This window comes from Silene latifolia, chromosome Y, assembly GCF_048544455.1.
Source record: "Silene latifolia isolate original U9 population chromosome Y, ASM4854445v1, whole genome shotgun sequence".
Taxonomy (NCBI): Eukaryota; Viridiplantae; Streptophyta; class Magnoliopsida; order Caryophyllales; family Caryophyllaceae; genus Silene; species Silene latifolia.
Genome location: NC_133538.1, coordinates 204,669,895 through 204,685,560, shown reverse-complemented (window position 1 = coordinate 204,685,560; position 15,666 = coordinate 204,669,895). Strand labels below are relative to the sequence as shown.

General features: G+C 44.0%; 2 protein-coding genes across 2 annotated transcripts; both read right to left on the bottom strand.

The window, feature by feature from the left end:
• Positions 1–831: 831 nt before the first annotated feature.
• LOC141629899 (uncharacterized) lies at positions 832–1,296 on the bottom strand. The gene is made up of 2 exons (XM_074442820.1): positions 1,159–1,296; positions 832–1,029 (listed from the first exon to the last, which is right to left on the bottom strand). Exons 1-2 carry the CDS (start codon positions 1,294–1,296, stop codon positions 832–834), a joined length of 336 nt encoding a protein of 111 aa, XP_074298921.1.
• A 2,765-nt stretch (positions 1,297–4,061) lies between these two features.
• LOC141629898 (uncharacterized) lies at positions 4,062–5,423 on the bottom strand. Its single transcript, XM_074442819.1, has one exon. It carries the CDS (start codon positions 5,421–5,423, stop codon positions 4,062–4,064), a length of 1,362 nt encoding a protein of 453 aa, XP_074298920.1.
• Between the last annotated feature and the right edge of the window lie 10,243 nt (positions 5,424–15,666).

The window sequence follows — 15,666 nt, the reverse complement described above, 5'->3', positions numbered from 1 at the left end:
TTCCATATTTTGCTCCTCGTGACACCTGTGAAGTTGACACCAAGGGAAAATAAGAAAAAGGATTTTGACTCAAAGGATTTGAAAGATACGTTGTAAGTTGTCATTTCCTTAGTAGTACCTACTAATTCAGGAGACTTAGCACGTGCGTACTGAACGAAAACCCTTGCCTGGTGACTTAGTTGTTTCTGCTGTCAAAAGAGATGTTACTGTTCGACCAATGCAGGTGGTACAGTCATACGGTACGAAACAAAATGATTAGTTCTTTGCGTATGTACCTTATGAGAGAGTGAGTTGTGGCTCCAGCAAGTGGGTTCTGGGGTTGTTCCCCTTCAAGCGATAGCTGCTTAATCAAAGACACTTCTAGCAAGTTAGTTCATGTTCTAAGGTTTAGATCGAATGCTAGGATTCAAGGGTCCTGGGATGTACCTGTTGGAGGTGGAACTTCTGGGTCCTGCACCTGGAACCTCAGACTTAATACTTTTTAAGGTGAATAATGTTCCAGGATCTAGGGACAGCTTCCTCATCCATAGTCTCCAACTTGTATGCCCCATTACCCACGATGCCTTCTATGCGGTAGGGACCTTCCCAGTTGTAGGCGAATTCGCCTGCACTCTGATTCTTGTCGTTTGGGAATACCTTCCTGAGTACTAGGTCCCCTACCTGCAGCTTTCTCAGCCTTACGTTTTTGTTGTAACTCCTGGCAGCTGTCTGCTTGTAGGCTGCCATCCTGATTTGGGCGCGGGTCCTTGGCTCATCAATGGTATCCAAGCTGCTGGCCATTTCTACCTGGTTCCTCTCGTCGGTGACATTGGCATATCGATGCGTCGGTACTTACACCTCAGAGGGAATAACTGCCTCGGCCCCATATACCAGACTGAATGGTGTTTGACCTGTTGCCACTTTGGGGGTAGTTCTATTAGACCACAGTACGAAGGGGAGCTCATCTGCCCAATTGCCTCCTATATCCTCCAGCCTTCTTTTCAGGTTATTCATGACTATCTTGTTGCTGGATTCTGCCTGACCGTTGGACTGCAGATTCCTAGGAGTGGACTTAAGCAGCTTGATGTTCCACCAGGCGCAGTAGTCTTCCGTTCTGTTGGATATGAATTGTGACTCGTTGTCACATATGATTTCTGAAGGGATGCCATATCTACTGACTATGTTTCTCTTGATGAAAGATATCACATGCTTCTCCTGGATCTGAGGGAAAGCTTCTGCCTCTATCCATTTAGAGAAGTAATCCGTCATTGCCTGCATGTATGCCCTGTTTCCATAAGCACGGGGTAATGGTCCCATAATGTCCATTCCCCATTTCATAAAAGGCCAAGGCGAGATGATCGGATGCATATGTTCTGCTGGCTGGTGGCTGACAGGAGCGTGCCTTTGGCATTCTTCTCATTTCTTGACGTAATCTATGGCGTCCTTCCTCATGGTAGGCTAGAAGTAACCCTCCCTTAATGTCTTGTTGGACAGGCTCCTACTTCCTGTGTGATTTCCACAATCACCACTGTGGATATCACACATTACTGCTTGTGCCTCATGTATGCTTAAGCACCTTAGGTAGGGTCATGCCAAGGACTTCCTAAATAGGATACCATCAATGAGTACGAATCTGGAGGATTTCATTTTGAAGCTCCTGGTGTCTTTCTGGTCAGGTGGTAATACCTCATCACATAGCCAACTAATTTAAGGCTTGCGCCAATCATCAATCTCTTCCTGGGGTGTGGCAGTACCTAGTATCCCTACTTCGTATGTCCACTGGGTGGTTGTAGCCTTACAGGCGTTCTGCTGTTCATTCTGACGTATGGCAGGTTTCATGACATGTATGAATGGTATAGTACTCACTGCCCCTGGAGTGAAGGCTGCTCCCAGGGTGGCAAGAGCATCCGCTTCAACATTCCGATCCTTTGGTATCTGCCGGATGTGGAAGGAGGCAAAGCGGAGTTTGAGCTCCTTCGCCACTTCTAGGTAGGCTATCATTTTAGGATCCCTGGCCGTGTATACGTTATTCACATGGTTTACGATCAGTTTGGAGTCACTATACACCTCGATGCGGCTGATTTGCAATTCTAAGGCTAATTGGAGTCCTAAGATTAGGGCCTCGTATTCAGCCTCGTTATTCGTTGCTTTGAAGTCACACCGTACTGCCTTCAGGACCAGCCCTACCCCTGCTCCCTTCGTATTGGATGCCCCATCAACATGTTATTCCCATACCTGCTCCCCTTTAACCGCACTTAGGGTCAAGATTCCACTGTCGGCTTGTTCTTGAAGGGTAGGACTAAAGTCTGACACAAAGTCAGCTAGGGCTTGGGACTTTATGGTTGTTCGGGGTTCAAATTTCAGGTCGTACCCACTCAGGTGGACAGACCACTTAACCATTTTCCCTGACAGTTCGGGTTTCCACATTATGGTTTTCAGGGGGTAGTTGGTCACGACTGAAATTGTATGTGACTTAAAATAGGGACGCAATTTGTACGAAGCAGTAACAAGTTCTAAAACGAGTTTTTCTAGAGATGTGTACCTGGTCTTTGCAGGTAAAAGAGACTTGCTAATATAGTATACTAGTTTCTGCGTACCCTCGTGCTCTCGTACCAGTACAACGCTTACAGCCGCCTCCATGACTGACAAATACAAGTACAGTGATTTTCCCTGTTTTGGCTTGGAGAGAAGAGGAGGGGTGCTTAGGTACTGCTTGAGTTCCCCAAACACCTTTTCATGCTCCGGCGTCCATTCAAACTTCTGGCTCTTCCTCAGGATGTCATAGAACAGTCGGCACCTATCTGAGTACCTTGATATGAACCGGTTTAGGGCTACCCGACCTGTGAGCCTCTGTACGTCCTTTGGCTTCTGAGGAGACACCAAAAGTGAATTTTAGGGGGTTCAGCTTCATATAGTATTTTCTGAGTATCGAGAAGGTATTCTCCAGGTGGAACATATGTTGTTCTGCCTTCTCGGATTTGACTACCATATCGTCAATGTAGACTTCCATTGTTCTCCCTATCTCCTCCTTAAACATTCCTGTCACCAGCGATAGGTGGAACCAAAGATTCTTGAGGCCAAAGGGCATCACATTGTAGCAGTACAAGCCTCTGTCAGATCTGAAGGCTATTTTCTCCTGATCCTTAGGGTCCATTTTTATCTGGTTGTACCCACTCCAGGCGTCAAGGAGGGTAAGCAGCTCATGCCCTGCTGTAGCATCTACCATGGAATCAATGTGCGGTAGGGGGAACGGGTCTTTTGGGCAAGCTTTGTTAAGATTTGTGAAATCGACACATACTCTCCACTTGTTGTTCTTCTTGGGTACAACCACAACATTCGAGAGCCATTATGGGTAGTTAACTTCCCTGATCTTGCCTGCTACCAGGAGGTTGTCTACCTCCTGGTTTATCACCTCGTTCCTTTCAGGAGCAAATTTCCGCCTTTTCTGCTGGACTAGAGGAAAGCTGGGGTCTACATTTAACCGGTGTGTAATTACACTTGGATCTATGCCAATCATGTCGCTATGTGACCAGGCGAAAAAATCCATGTTAGTACGTAGAAATTTAATTATCTGCTCACGGATGTTACCTGCACAATCAGCTCCCACCAGAACTGTTCTTGCTGGAAACTGTGGGTCCAGGTTTACTTCACCGAGTTCCTCCTGGGGAGGTGCGATATACTCCCTCTGGACGCATAGTTTCTGTAATTACTATGCTGGACCAGCTGCGGTGGGTTTCAGAGCGTTCTTGTAGCAATCCCGAGCTTCATTTTGATCTCCCCGTATCTCCTGTACCCCCCAGTGTGTAGGGAACTTCAGGCTGTGATGGTACGTTGATGGGACCGCTTTCATTTCATGGATCCAAGGCCTGCCAAGTATCACGTTATAAGTTGACGGACCATTAATAACCAAGTACCGTACCTGTTTGTTCATACCCCCTGCAAAGGTAGGTACCACTATTTCCCCAAGCGACTGTTTGGTTTCTCCGCTGAAACCTACCAAGGGTACTGTCTTCTTCACCAAGGTCTTTCTCGCTGAACCCCATGTTCTTCAAGGTTTCCAGCATTATCAGATTCACAGAGCTTCATGTATCTACCAATATCTTTTTAACAAGGGAATTCCCTATAGAAATGGTAATGATCAAGGCGTCAGGGTGGTGCTCTGCCTCATCAGGTACGTCTGCCTCGTCGAATGAGATTGCTGGTAGATCCTGTCTGTTGACCCTGAGGGAGAACTCTGGTTTATCTCCTTTAGTCTCGGTTGTATGGCGCTTTGCTGCTGAATAAGTGAGACCACATATCTCCGACCCCCCTGTGATGACGTTCACTACCTTTGAGTAAGGTGGAGGTGGGGATGGTTGGGCCTGGTCAGCAGTATTGACCTTTCCAGATTTCGCCCCCTTGGGGAGTAGGTGATCCAAGGATCCAGCATTATAGAGGTGCTTCACTTCCTTTCGTAGTACTACACAATCTTCTGTATTGTGGCCAATATCGTTGTGGTATTCACACCTTTTGCTGGCATCTCTTCTATCGTTCTCCCTGGGAATAGGCTTCTTGGGCCACCTGGCCCTCTGCCCTAGCTCCCTAATTGCCTTCATTACCCCAGCAAGTCCAGTGGTGAACCCATACTCGCTGAGCTTAGGTGGAGCCTCGGTGCTCTCTGTTTCTCCTGAGACTTTGTTCACTGTGTTCTTGCTGTAAGGTTTGGCTCTTTTATTCTTTCTCTCTGTTGTGATTTTTCTGCTGGACGACTCTGTTCCATACAGGTCCCTTCTATCCTCATACTCCTCTAGGCAATAAGTAGCCTCTTCCATTGGCTTGACTTCCTCAAAGGTGGCACGTGGATGCTTGGTGAGATCCTTGTACAAATCAGAGTCGCGATGCAGTCCCCTTCTGAAGGCGTTGACTGCCGTTGTAGGGTCGCACCTAGGGATAGATATTTTTTCCACATTGAATATGGCAAGATAATCCCTGGTGGACTCCTCGAACCTCTGGACGATCCGGTATAGATCACTGGATAATTTTTCTGGCTTGTTAGGAAGGTTAACGAACCACTGGAGTGCGGCTCCTAACAAGGTGGAACCGAATCCTTTGCACATGCATGCCTCCTTTTCAGGCACTGTTGTTGCAACCACCATCATTTTCTGTTTGTACTGGTTGATGTGCTTCAGCGGATCCTCTGTTCCATCATACAATGTCATTGTTGGTGTGGTGAACCCCTTTGGCATGCTGATAAGGGCAATGCTGTCCACGAAGGGGGAATCCGTATAGCAGTCCGGAGTCGCTACCTTCATTGGACGTGGTAACCCTGGAACCTTGCTGAGTAAGGACCTGATATCCTGCAACTGTTGTTCTACATGGCTTCCTACCCCCATACCCTGGTTGTGGGGTACTGAGTAGATCCCATATGAATTTGGTGTTCCTCCTGGCATGTAAGGAGGTACCATGTAGCTTCCAGGTAATGGTGTTGAGTTCACAATAGGCCTGAACTAACTGTCTGGAGTATATGGCATATAAGAGCACATCTCGGGATATGCATTTCCTGCTGACTGTTCCCCTGGATTCCTCCCTGGTACCACTGGCGTACTGCTGGTTGTTGATATGGGATCTAGAGTCAGTGCTCCTAATCCCACAGGATTAAGTACTATGGGGTACGTTTGTGGCATCCTTGGTGGTGGTGGGACCCCTGGTGGTTGGATCGTACCCTGGGTGGCCACCGTTCCTGCTGGATACACTTGCTCGGGTGGTGTGGTTACCCCTGGTGGCAGCATATCCATATCGAGCCTGGTTACTAGATTTTGCAGCATTAGCCTCTCTGAGTACTCCCTGGCATTCCCCTGGTCGAGTGTTGACCTTGCCATCTGATGGGGCGTTCCCAGGGGTGACACTGCATCTATCTTCTCCTGCAAGGACTGGTTGTCCCTTTGTAACACTATCACCGCCTGCTGCAATGATGTCATCCCTTGGAGCAACTGCTGTACCGGATCCGGTTGTGATGCTCCTGGGAGACGGGCTCCTATCAGGTGTCCTGGGCGCTGCGGACTCCCATCCTTATTAGGCTTTGGCATAGGATTAATAATTAGTGATTTTCCAGCCTTCCCTGCTCCCAGATCTGTGATTTTGGGAGAGTAAGGAGGTTTTGCGGATACTTGGGGCTGAGCCTGGCCTGCAGTCACTCTGGTGGTAGGGACCACCGTTGTTGGAACTTGGAACACCGGAGGTTGCTGGCGTCGCCCCTACTACTGGAGTTTGCGTTGATGTACTCATCGGATCTGATACGCTCTGATTGGATCCTGACATTACTAACTATAGAGATGTTAGGATATTTCGAAAAAGGTATTTTAACCAAGTTTTAACCACAAGGCCCCACGGTGGGCGCTAAATTGTTTTGGTAAGATTTTACCGACTAAAGATTTGTGAGTCAATGCGGCTATTCCAATTAAAATATGATATTAAAGACTTAAGTAGCGCGGTAGTAAGAACATAGCGAAAACGAATATAAACAACTAGTACGAAAGAGAAACAAACGAAAAGAAAGAGAGACAAACGACACAAGCGAATTGGTGACGCGGGAAACCCAAAATGTGGGAAAAACCGCGGGGGAATGGTATCCCACCAATGATCCACTAATCTTAATAGTATTCGAGGGTGAACCTAGCTGGAACAATCAGGAGGTACAACAGTGATCTCCAAATGACTAAGTACAAATGATAGGACGATGTATACATTTCTAAGTGTGTTAATGATTTTAATTATTGCAGGTGGTGAATGATATTTCTTCGAGTGGATTCAATGATGAATGCCCTTGAATCTGATGTTCGTTGCTCTTTTATAGCCCTCCTTTGAATTGTCGCACGTGCTCCCTACATATGCTCAACCATACGCTCCACTTCCTATGAAATAGGAAGTGGTTGCTGACTTTGTCAAAGCTTTTGATGACCACTTCAACGTTCCTGCTGGCTACTTGTTACTTAATTCAAACGTGGCCTTTGTATCACTTGAATGTCTAGGTTCATCCCCCCTTGTTCTTCCTTGCGTCTAGGAGCATGTTGCCTTGTTATTGATCCATGTGCCTTTATTTTATCCAATTGCGAGTTGCCACGTCATGATGAGAATGAGAGGATATTTTTACCCATACAGCTCTCCACTCCTCAATCTTGGGATCCAAAGCCTGTTTCCTGCGAATGTCATTATAAAGGTCTGGCTCCATTGTCAAATCCCCTCTAGCATCCCCTTTCTGGATCATATGTATCCCCATCTTCCCCACCTCATCTCTCAACCTCATCAAAGACATAGCTGTGCATAGAGAATGCACACTCTTCCTGCTCAAGGCATCTGCAACCACATTAGCTTTCCCTTCATGGTAAATGATATCCATGTCATAATCCCCAATCAGCTCCATCCACCTCCTTTGTCTCATGTTCAACTCCTTTTGAGTGAAGATGTACTTGAGACTCTTGTGATCTGAAAACACCTTAAAGGTCGCCCCATAAAGATAGTGCCTTCAAATCTTGAGAGCAAACACAACTGCACCCAACTCTAGATCATGTGTTGGATAGTTCTCCTCATAAGGCTTCAATTTCCTAGAAGCATAGGCAATCACTTTCCCATTCTGCATCAACATACAACCCAACCCATTCTTTGAAGCATCGGTATATATCTCAATGTTCTCACTCCCTTCAAGTAATGCTAAGATTGGAGCTGTGGTCAAACGCTCCTTTAATGTCTGGAACGCCGTCTCACAACTTTCATCCCAACGAAACCTTTCTCTTTCCTCATCAAAGCTGTCATAGGTCTGGCTATCTTGGAAAAATCTTTCACGAACCGTCGATAGTACCCTGCCAAACCCAAGAAACTCCTGATCTCTGCCACATTCTTTGGTGCTTCCCACTTGGTAACTGCCACAATCTTTGCAGGATCTACAGCTACACCTTTCTTTGAAATCACATGCCCCAGAAAAGCAACTTCCTCTAACCAGAACTCACACTTAGACAACTTTGCATACAGCTGATGTTCTCGCAAAATCTGCAACACTATCCTCAGATGCTCCTCATGCTCCACCTTAGTCTTAGAAAAGACTAAGATATCATCGATAAAGACCACAAAAAATCGATCTAAGACTGACTGAAGACCCGGTTAATCAAATCCATAAACACTGCAGGTGCATTAGACAACCCAAACGGCATCACAACATACTCATAGTGACCATACCTCGATGTAAAAGCTGTCTTCGGTATGTCCTCTTCCCGAATCTTCACCTGATGGTAACCCGACCTCAAATCAATCTTAGAAAAGACCGCTGCACCGTTCAACTGATCAAACAAATCATCTATCCTCGGCAAAGGATACTTTTTCTTTACTGTAACTCTGTTCAGCTCTCTATAATCGATGCACAACCTCAAGCTCCCATCTTTCTTCTTCACAAACAAAACTGGTGCTCCCCACGGTGATACACTAGGTCTAATGTATCCCTTCTCAATTAGATCATCCAGCTGCTTCTTTAGCTCCTCCAACTCCTTAAGACCCATACGGTACGGTGCCTTAGAGATTGGCCCCGTCCCGATTTCAACTCAACACTGAAATCTATCTCCCTCTTTAGTGGTAACCTCGGTATCTCCTCTGGAAAGACATCTGGAAACTCTCCCACCACTGGTATTTGCTCAACTGACGGACTCTCCACTCTATGGTCTCTTACATGATATAAGATCAACGGACACCCCTTCCTCAGATAGGACTTCAAGGTCAGTGCTGCAATCAACTTAACTTTGGGTTTGACAACAAGCCCACGATAAGACACATTATTCCCCTTAGGACCCCTCAAGGAAACCCTCTTTTGATGACAATCTATCTTGGCCTTATACTTACCCAACCAGTCCATACCAACTATCATCTCCAAACCCTCCAAAGGAAACTCTAACAAGTCCACTGGTAGGTCAACCTGCCCAACTATCATAGACACACCTCTATACAACCGCCCACAATATACAAACTCGCCCAAAGGTATAAAAACTTCCTCTTTTACAGACTCATACTCACTCAAACCCAACCGTTTAGTATGACTCGATGATACAAACGACTGTGACGCTCCCGAATCAAACAAAACAAAGGCAAAGACTCCATTAACAAGAAAAGTACCGGTGATAATCCTCAGCTGCCTTCTTCTCCATCATAAACATCTTACCACTGGTCTTTTGCCCACCTCCCTGGACAGTACTAGCTGAGGTAGACGGCTTCACAACCGACCCTTGGTTGTTGTTCTTGTTGTTCGTCGCCGGTTTCTGGTATGAATTACCGCCATTGCGTTTAGCCCCACCGTTGTTGTTACTATGGCCACCCATGTTATTCCACGACCCAGCCGGCCTGTTACTAGCGTAACTCTGAGAAGGACCCTGAGAGAAACTCCCCTGAGACGGTCTCCGGAAACCCCCACTCATAGCAGTGGTGCACTCATGCCTCTTGTGGCCCACACCACCACAGTTATAACACGTCATACCCCAAATGCTACTACCACTCCCACGGCCACGCCCGTAAGAAGCTCCAGCACTAAACCCCGAACCTGATGAATACGCTCTTGCCTGGTTAAGGCCGCCCTTTTTGTAACTAGATTGACCACCTTCCTTACTCTCAGCCTTCCTCTTTTTAGAGGCTCTCTCCCGGCTCTTCTTGGCCATCTCAACTAACCTCTCAGCCCTCCCAGCACGCTCATAGACCTCCTTAACATCAGTAAGAGCTCCCACCGGTAACTTCTCCATAATCTTGGGGGCCAACCCCTGCTCAAACCTCAATGCCAAGTTCTCTTGGCTCAGCCCCATGTCCTCCACATACCTAGATTTCTCATTAAACTTGTGGTAGTACTCAGCAACTGTCATCTCAGAAGTCATCTTAAAATCATCAAACTCCTCTCTCAGCTTACTACACACATGCTCTGGCACAAACTCTCACCTCATCGCCCTCTTAAACTCATCCCAAGGTATCGCACGTAACCCCTATTTCAGATATATCTCCAAAGCACTCACCTTAACCTTGTCCCACCACTCACCAGTTACTTCCCTCAAGTAGAACGCAACTTGTTCCACTCGAAGCTCATCTGGGCAATGAACCATATTGAGTATATTTTCCTTCTCTCTATGCCAATTATCCAGCAAAATTGGCGCCCCCATCCCCATATACTCCTTAGGGTTGAACCTCGCTATGTGTATGCTGATCTTTGAGTGATCAGGCCTCGCATCCATATCCTTTCCCACCTTTTTCAAAGCCTTTGTGAGAGCATCCTAGTGCTCCAACATCTTTACGATCTCATCAATGCTCATATTCTTTGCCCTGGCATACAACACGTTTCTCTTTGGCGGCATCTTGAAACTATATAAGAGAAAGGTAAACATAAACACACACCCCACATCTCAAACACGCATACAACCTATACTGAACCTACTCGATCGAGCCTCATAACCCACTCGATCGAGTTGAGTTCACTCGGCCGAGTTGCCCACCTACTCGATCGAGTGCCTCAACTCCAGAACCTGACCATAAAGCTCCCAAAAACATACTCGATCGAGCCAATTATCCACTCGATCGAGATGACCCTACTCGATCGAGTGCCCAAAAACTGACTTCTGACCAGAAACGAAAAACTACCTACTCGATCGAGTCACACCCACTCGATCGAGTCTCTCACCTACTCGATCGAGTGCCCCCCACTCGATCGAGTCATGCAGACTCGTACACTACCCGCATGTTCAAACTCACACTCCCAACTTTCTATACCCTTATGCAAAACGACAAACAACAACATATATACATACGTATCGCTTTATATATATTCAAACAAAACACTTTTCCTTTCGTATCTGTAATATGCCACATTATAAATCAAACATCATGCTTTCAACCAATCAACATATAAACCACATCATCACCATCTTTCAATTCATATCTCATATTCTCCACATGCATGCATCCCCCGATTCATACCACACAGTACTATATAGATACACAAAGCACAAGATAAACACATAACAATCCCGACACACACCCCATGGTGACCGGTGCAAAATTGTAGGGCGAGTTTACGACTTCATGACGTCTCCCAAGTCTTTGCATTAGCTCCTACAATTCCTACCCGGGTTCATTTTAGTTTGACTCCCTATGTTCATTAGGTTCATTGGTTACAGGTATTAAGATCGTCGCCTGGATACAACTTTGTGACACCCCCATACTCCAAGTGCCTTACCAGGTTCACTTAAGGTATGAGAACGTCACCATCTCGGTTTCCCGAGGCAATGATAATCAAATGACATTAAGGAAACGTACTTAAATAGTAATAAAGTTTAAGTGTTACATGTCCAACTCCAAAACTGATAAAAGTAAATACAAATGTTCTCCAAAAACCAAAGTACTCAAACTACTAAATGAAACACAGCGGAAGACTCTAAGACCGGTGGTGAGTCCTTCCCAGCTATTCATCGCATAAGTCATCATACCTGCTCAACAACTGATCACCATCCCCAAATGGATCACCACAGTTTTTAAAACATTTAACGGGGTCAGTACTAATTACATAAAACAATGCCACAATGAAACAAGAACACAAACAGCTCAAACAGCTCAACAAATCCCCAGTCTCCATCTTCAATCTCCACACAACTAACTACACACGAAAGTGTGTAGCCCTGCCAAAGTACCCATCTCAACAAGTACTCCACGCCGCCAGTGGGGGACCGCAGTCATACCCACCAAATCCCCGCTCATCTCCATTGTAATACTATGGTTTTCTATGTTTATGGGTACTCTATCGAGTAGGGCTTACGCTGTCGAGTAAGTATGTTTTTATACGAAATAGTAGTCGGTCTGATGGGTACTCGATCGAGTATGTGTGGCACTCGATCGAGTAAGGGGCACTCGATCGAGTAAGTTAATTACTCGATCGAGTAAGTGAGTTTTTACGGGTTATTTTGTCGGGTTTTGATAGTAACGCGAGAAGGATATAAAATCATCTTTCGTCAGTTTCTCTTCATTTTACCCTTTTCTAAGTTTCTGAAAGAGTGAAAACATGTTACATTACTCTCCTCTTTCGCATTGCTATCAAATCCTAAGGGCTAGAGTCGTCAGATCATTGAGTTCTTTACACCGTTGAGACCGTCGCTTTGTGGGTAAGATCCTAGTATAGTTTTTATATCATTTTATTGATTTTAGTTGAAACACTAATTGGGTAATTTGGGGGTTTTGGTGAGTATGGTTGATGTTAGATTGTGATTATATGATTGTGTGTTTATAGGAGATGATTTCGTTGAAGAACGATTGTGATTAGCTGATTGTGACGATCTTGGTGATTGCTATCCAGGTAGGGTTTTGCCTACTCAGTACTAATTACATGACGTGTTTGGTGGTTTCATTGTGATTATTGTTAAAGTATATTGTTGGTGGTTGTGACGGTTGTTGGTTATATTGTTGGTTGTATTGTTGATTAATATCGTTGATTGTTGTTGTATCTGTCTGTGGTCTTCAAGGTGCGCCCTAGTCTGAGTGGAGTCACTTGTGGGAGTGGCTTCACGCCCTTGATTCGCCTTCTGTGGAACCCGCCATAGGAAGGATGTGCACATTAATGAACATGGGTTTATCGCTCGATGGAGATGAGCGGGTCTTAGGTGGGAACGGCTGCGGTCCCCCACTGGCGGTGTGGAGTATCTGTTGCAATGGGTACTCTGGCAGGACTACACACTTTAGTATGTAGTCAGTTGTGTGGAGATTGATTATGGAGACTGGGGTTTGTTCTGTGTTTAGCTGCTTTGGCAATTTGATTTGTTGTGGCTTGTTTTTATGTAAATAGTACTGACCCCGTTTAAATGTTTTAAAACTGTGGTGATCAATTCGGGAGTGGTGAGCAGTTATTGAGCAGGTATGAGACGATGCATATGGGATAGCTGGGATGAGTCACCACGTTGCAATTTAGAAGTCTTCCGCTGTGCCTGACGCTTGATAATATTTTGACAGTAGACAGTTTTGAGTACTTGTATTTCTTTTTAACAGTTTTGGTATAGGCATGTAATCACGTTAAAAACTATTTACTTTTAAGTATGTTTCGTTATTGTCTTATGATTATAAATTGCCTCGGGAAACCGAGATGGTAGCACTTTCATGCCTTAAGTGGTCTTGGTAAGGCACTTGGAGTATGGGGTTGTTACAAAGTGGTATCAGTGCGACGATCTTGAAACCTGTAACCAATGAACCTAATGAAAATAGGCAGTCAAACAAAAATGAACCCGGGTAGGAGTTGTAGGAGCTAATGCAAAGACTTGGGAGACGTCCTAAAGTCGCGAACTCGCCCTATAACTTTAAATCGGTCACCATGGGATATGAGTCGGGATCGCTATGTGTTTATTTTGTGAATTGTGTACCTATATAGTGATGTGTGGCAGGAATCGGTGTGATTTTGTATGTTGTTGGTTGAAAGCATGCTGAATGATAGTTGGTTTATAATGTTGGTTGGAGTCGTTGGAAAAGTATGTTAGAATGATGAATGATGTGGTGGAAAAAGGAAGTAGTTCATATGTGATAATATGTGATGAATAATGATGTTGCAGGATGAAAGATTTATAATGTGTCTATACTAGTAACATGTGATTAGAGGATGTGACATGATTTTACATAATTTTGTTTGCGTAAAATTAAATAATAAGTTTATATACTTGTCTACTGTTGTATCATATGCACTTGTTAGATGAAGAATGTGGTTGGAATGGGAAGAATTGATTGGAAAAGATGGAGTGTTAATTGCATGAGAATATGAATTTTGTGATTATGAATATGTTTAGGTGACGAAGAGGGTTTGTACTATTGTTGCATTAGTAATATGGAAATAGGATTTGTAATGTATGAGTATGTTTTGTGTTACGAAAAGTTATAAAATTAAAGCATGCGGGTAGTACATGATTGATAAGTTAAATGTTATATGAGCATGATAGATGTTATTGTTTGGCTTTTGGTAAGTAGTAACATGTGGTTAGGGATAGCGATTTTACAAGCATCAAGTCGCTTTTGTTCACCTTATTGATGTTTAAGTTGTTTGAAAGAGAAAATCAAATAGTTATGTCGTCTAATTACAGCAAAGTTGTCTTTAAACTGCTATAACTTAAGATGCATAAATGATTTTGATGTGATTCTAATTGGAGGTGATAGCTTATTCTTTTACGATTCTAACGATAGGTCACACGCCCAAAACAACCAAGAAACGAGTGAGATATGACCGTTTTACGAAGATTGGACAGTGCTGAGAAATGCGTAGGGTACTCGATCGAGTGGCCCTCACTCGATCGAGTGCACCTCTTGTTACTCAATCGAGTAACCCTTACTCGATCGAGTAGCCCTGGTAATTTGTTTTACGTGTCTCTGACCTTCACCTACTCGATCGAGTAAGCCACTAACTCGATCGAGTGACCTGTACTCGATCTAGTTACCCCTGTTTTGAGTCATATGCTTATCTTTTGACTTCGTTACATATTATGTTTAATTCAAAGGTGTTATATTGCTTCTTTATGCATTGTTTTACGTATGTGTTAGTCCTGATGCATAAGTTACCCAATCTTGTGATGTAAGGAGTGGCACCTATGGTGAGTATGAGTTTGGTGGGGAGGACATGAGTTATATGTGGTCGTGATAGATAGTGGAAAAAGAAAAGGAAGATTGCTAAAGCTTATTGAGGCATGGAGCATGTTTTGTGAGATGAGAAGAGTGATATGATTGTGTGTTGAGTAATGTAAAAGTAAGTGAATGTGGGCAAGGGATGATGTGAGTCTAAGGAACGTGAGAATAAAAATATTGAAAGGAAGGATGTGGATAGTAGCAACTTGAGATGTGTAAGGAATTATGGAGAGAGATGGTTAGATTGTGTTGGTTAAGAATATATGTAATGAAATATTGTTGTAGAGGGATGGAGAAGAGTGGTATATAGTGAACTTAGTGGAGACCTGCCGCGACGTGGATTTGCAGATAGTGAGCGAGTTTGGGAATTTGTATTATCAAGAGGTGAAACTAATGTGTGATTTCCTTGGGCAATTAACGGTATTAAATGAATTTTGGGATTAAAAAAAAACAAAAAAAAACAAAAAAAAGAAGGGGGAGAGATTGGAGATCAGTGTGAGTAATAGCATGAGATGGTCTGGACTGATTTGTGATAAGTGTGAGTAATAGCGAGATAAGAAAAGATCGATGGTAAGAAAGATTGAGATGGTACTAATATGAAATAATGGAATTTGAGTTTTGGAGCAATGAAAGGGTAACTGGATTACTAAAGAGTTAGGTAGAAGGAATAAGGAGTTGAACTATTAATTGGCATTGTTGAGTGTAAAGAGAAAAGAAGGATAAAAGTAAGCTGAGAAAAATGTTGACCGGAGTTATGTGATATAGAAGTAAGGAATCGTCGAGATTTATGATACTATCATAAGGATGTTAGTTAATGGTTATATAGGAGTTTCAGGACAACATGATTAGTCATGAGTTTCGAGGAATTAAGGGAGTAAGAAGTTGGTAGAGTATCTGCATGATATGAGATTTTGGTGGAGAATTAAATGACGATACAATTAAGGAAGAAATCGGAAATAGTGTTGAGGTAATTTTTTTTTATGGATTTGATGTTCGTTATTTGGGATATTAAACAAAGATAGGAAAGAAACTGTGATGTTTAGAGATGAGTGT

Bases quoted from the DNA above. Each gene is read 5' to 3' on its own strand.
- LOC141629898 (XM_074442819.1), bottom strand. From the start codon at position 5,423: ATGGTACCTCCTTACATGCCAGGAGGAACACCAAATTCATATGGGATC.
- LOC141629899 (XM_074442820.1), bottom strand. From the start codon at position 1,296: ATGGGACCATTACCCCGTGCTTATGGAAACAGGGCATACATGCAGGCA. The intron at 1,030-1,158 runs GTCAGTAGATAT...AGGAATCTGCAG, and splicing joins CTTTCATCAAGAGAAACATA to TCCAACGGTCAGGCAGAATC.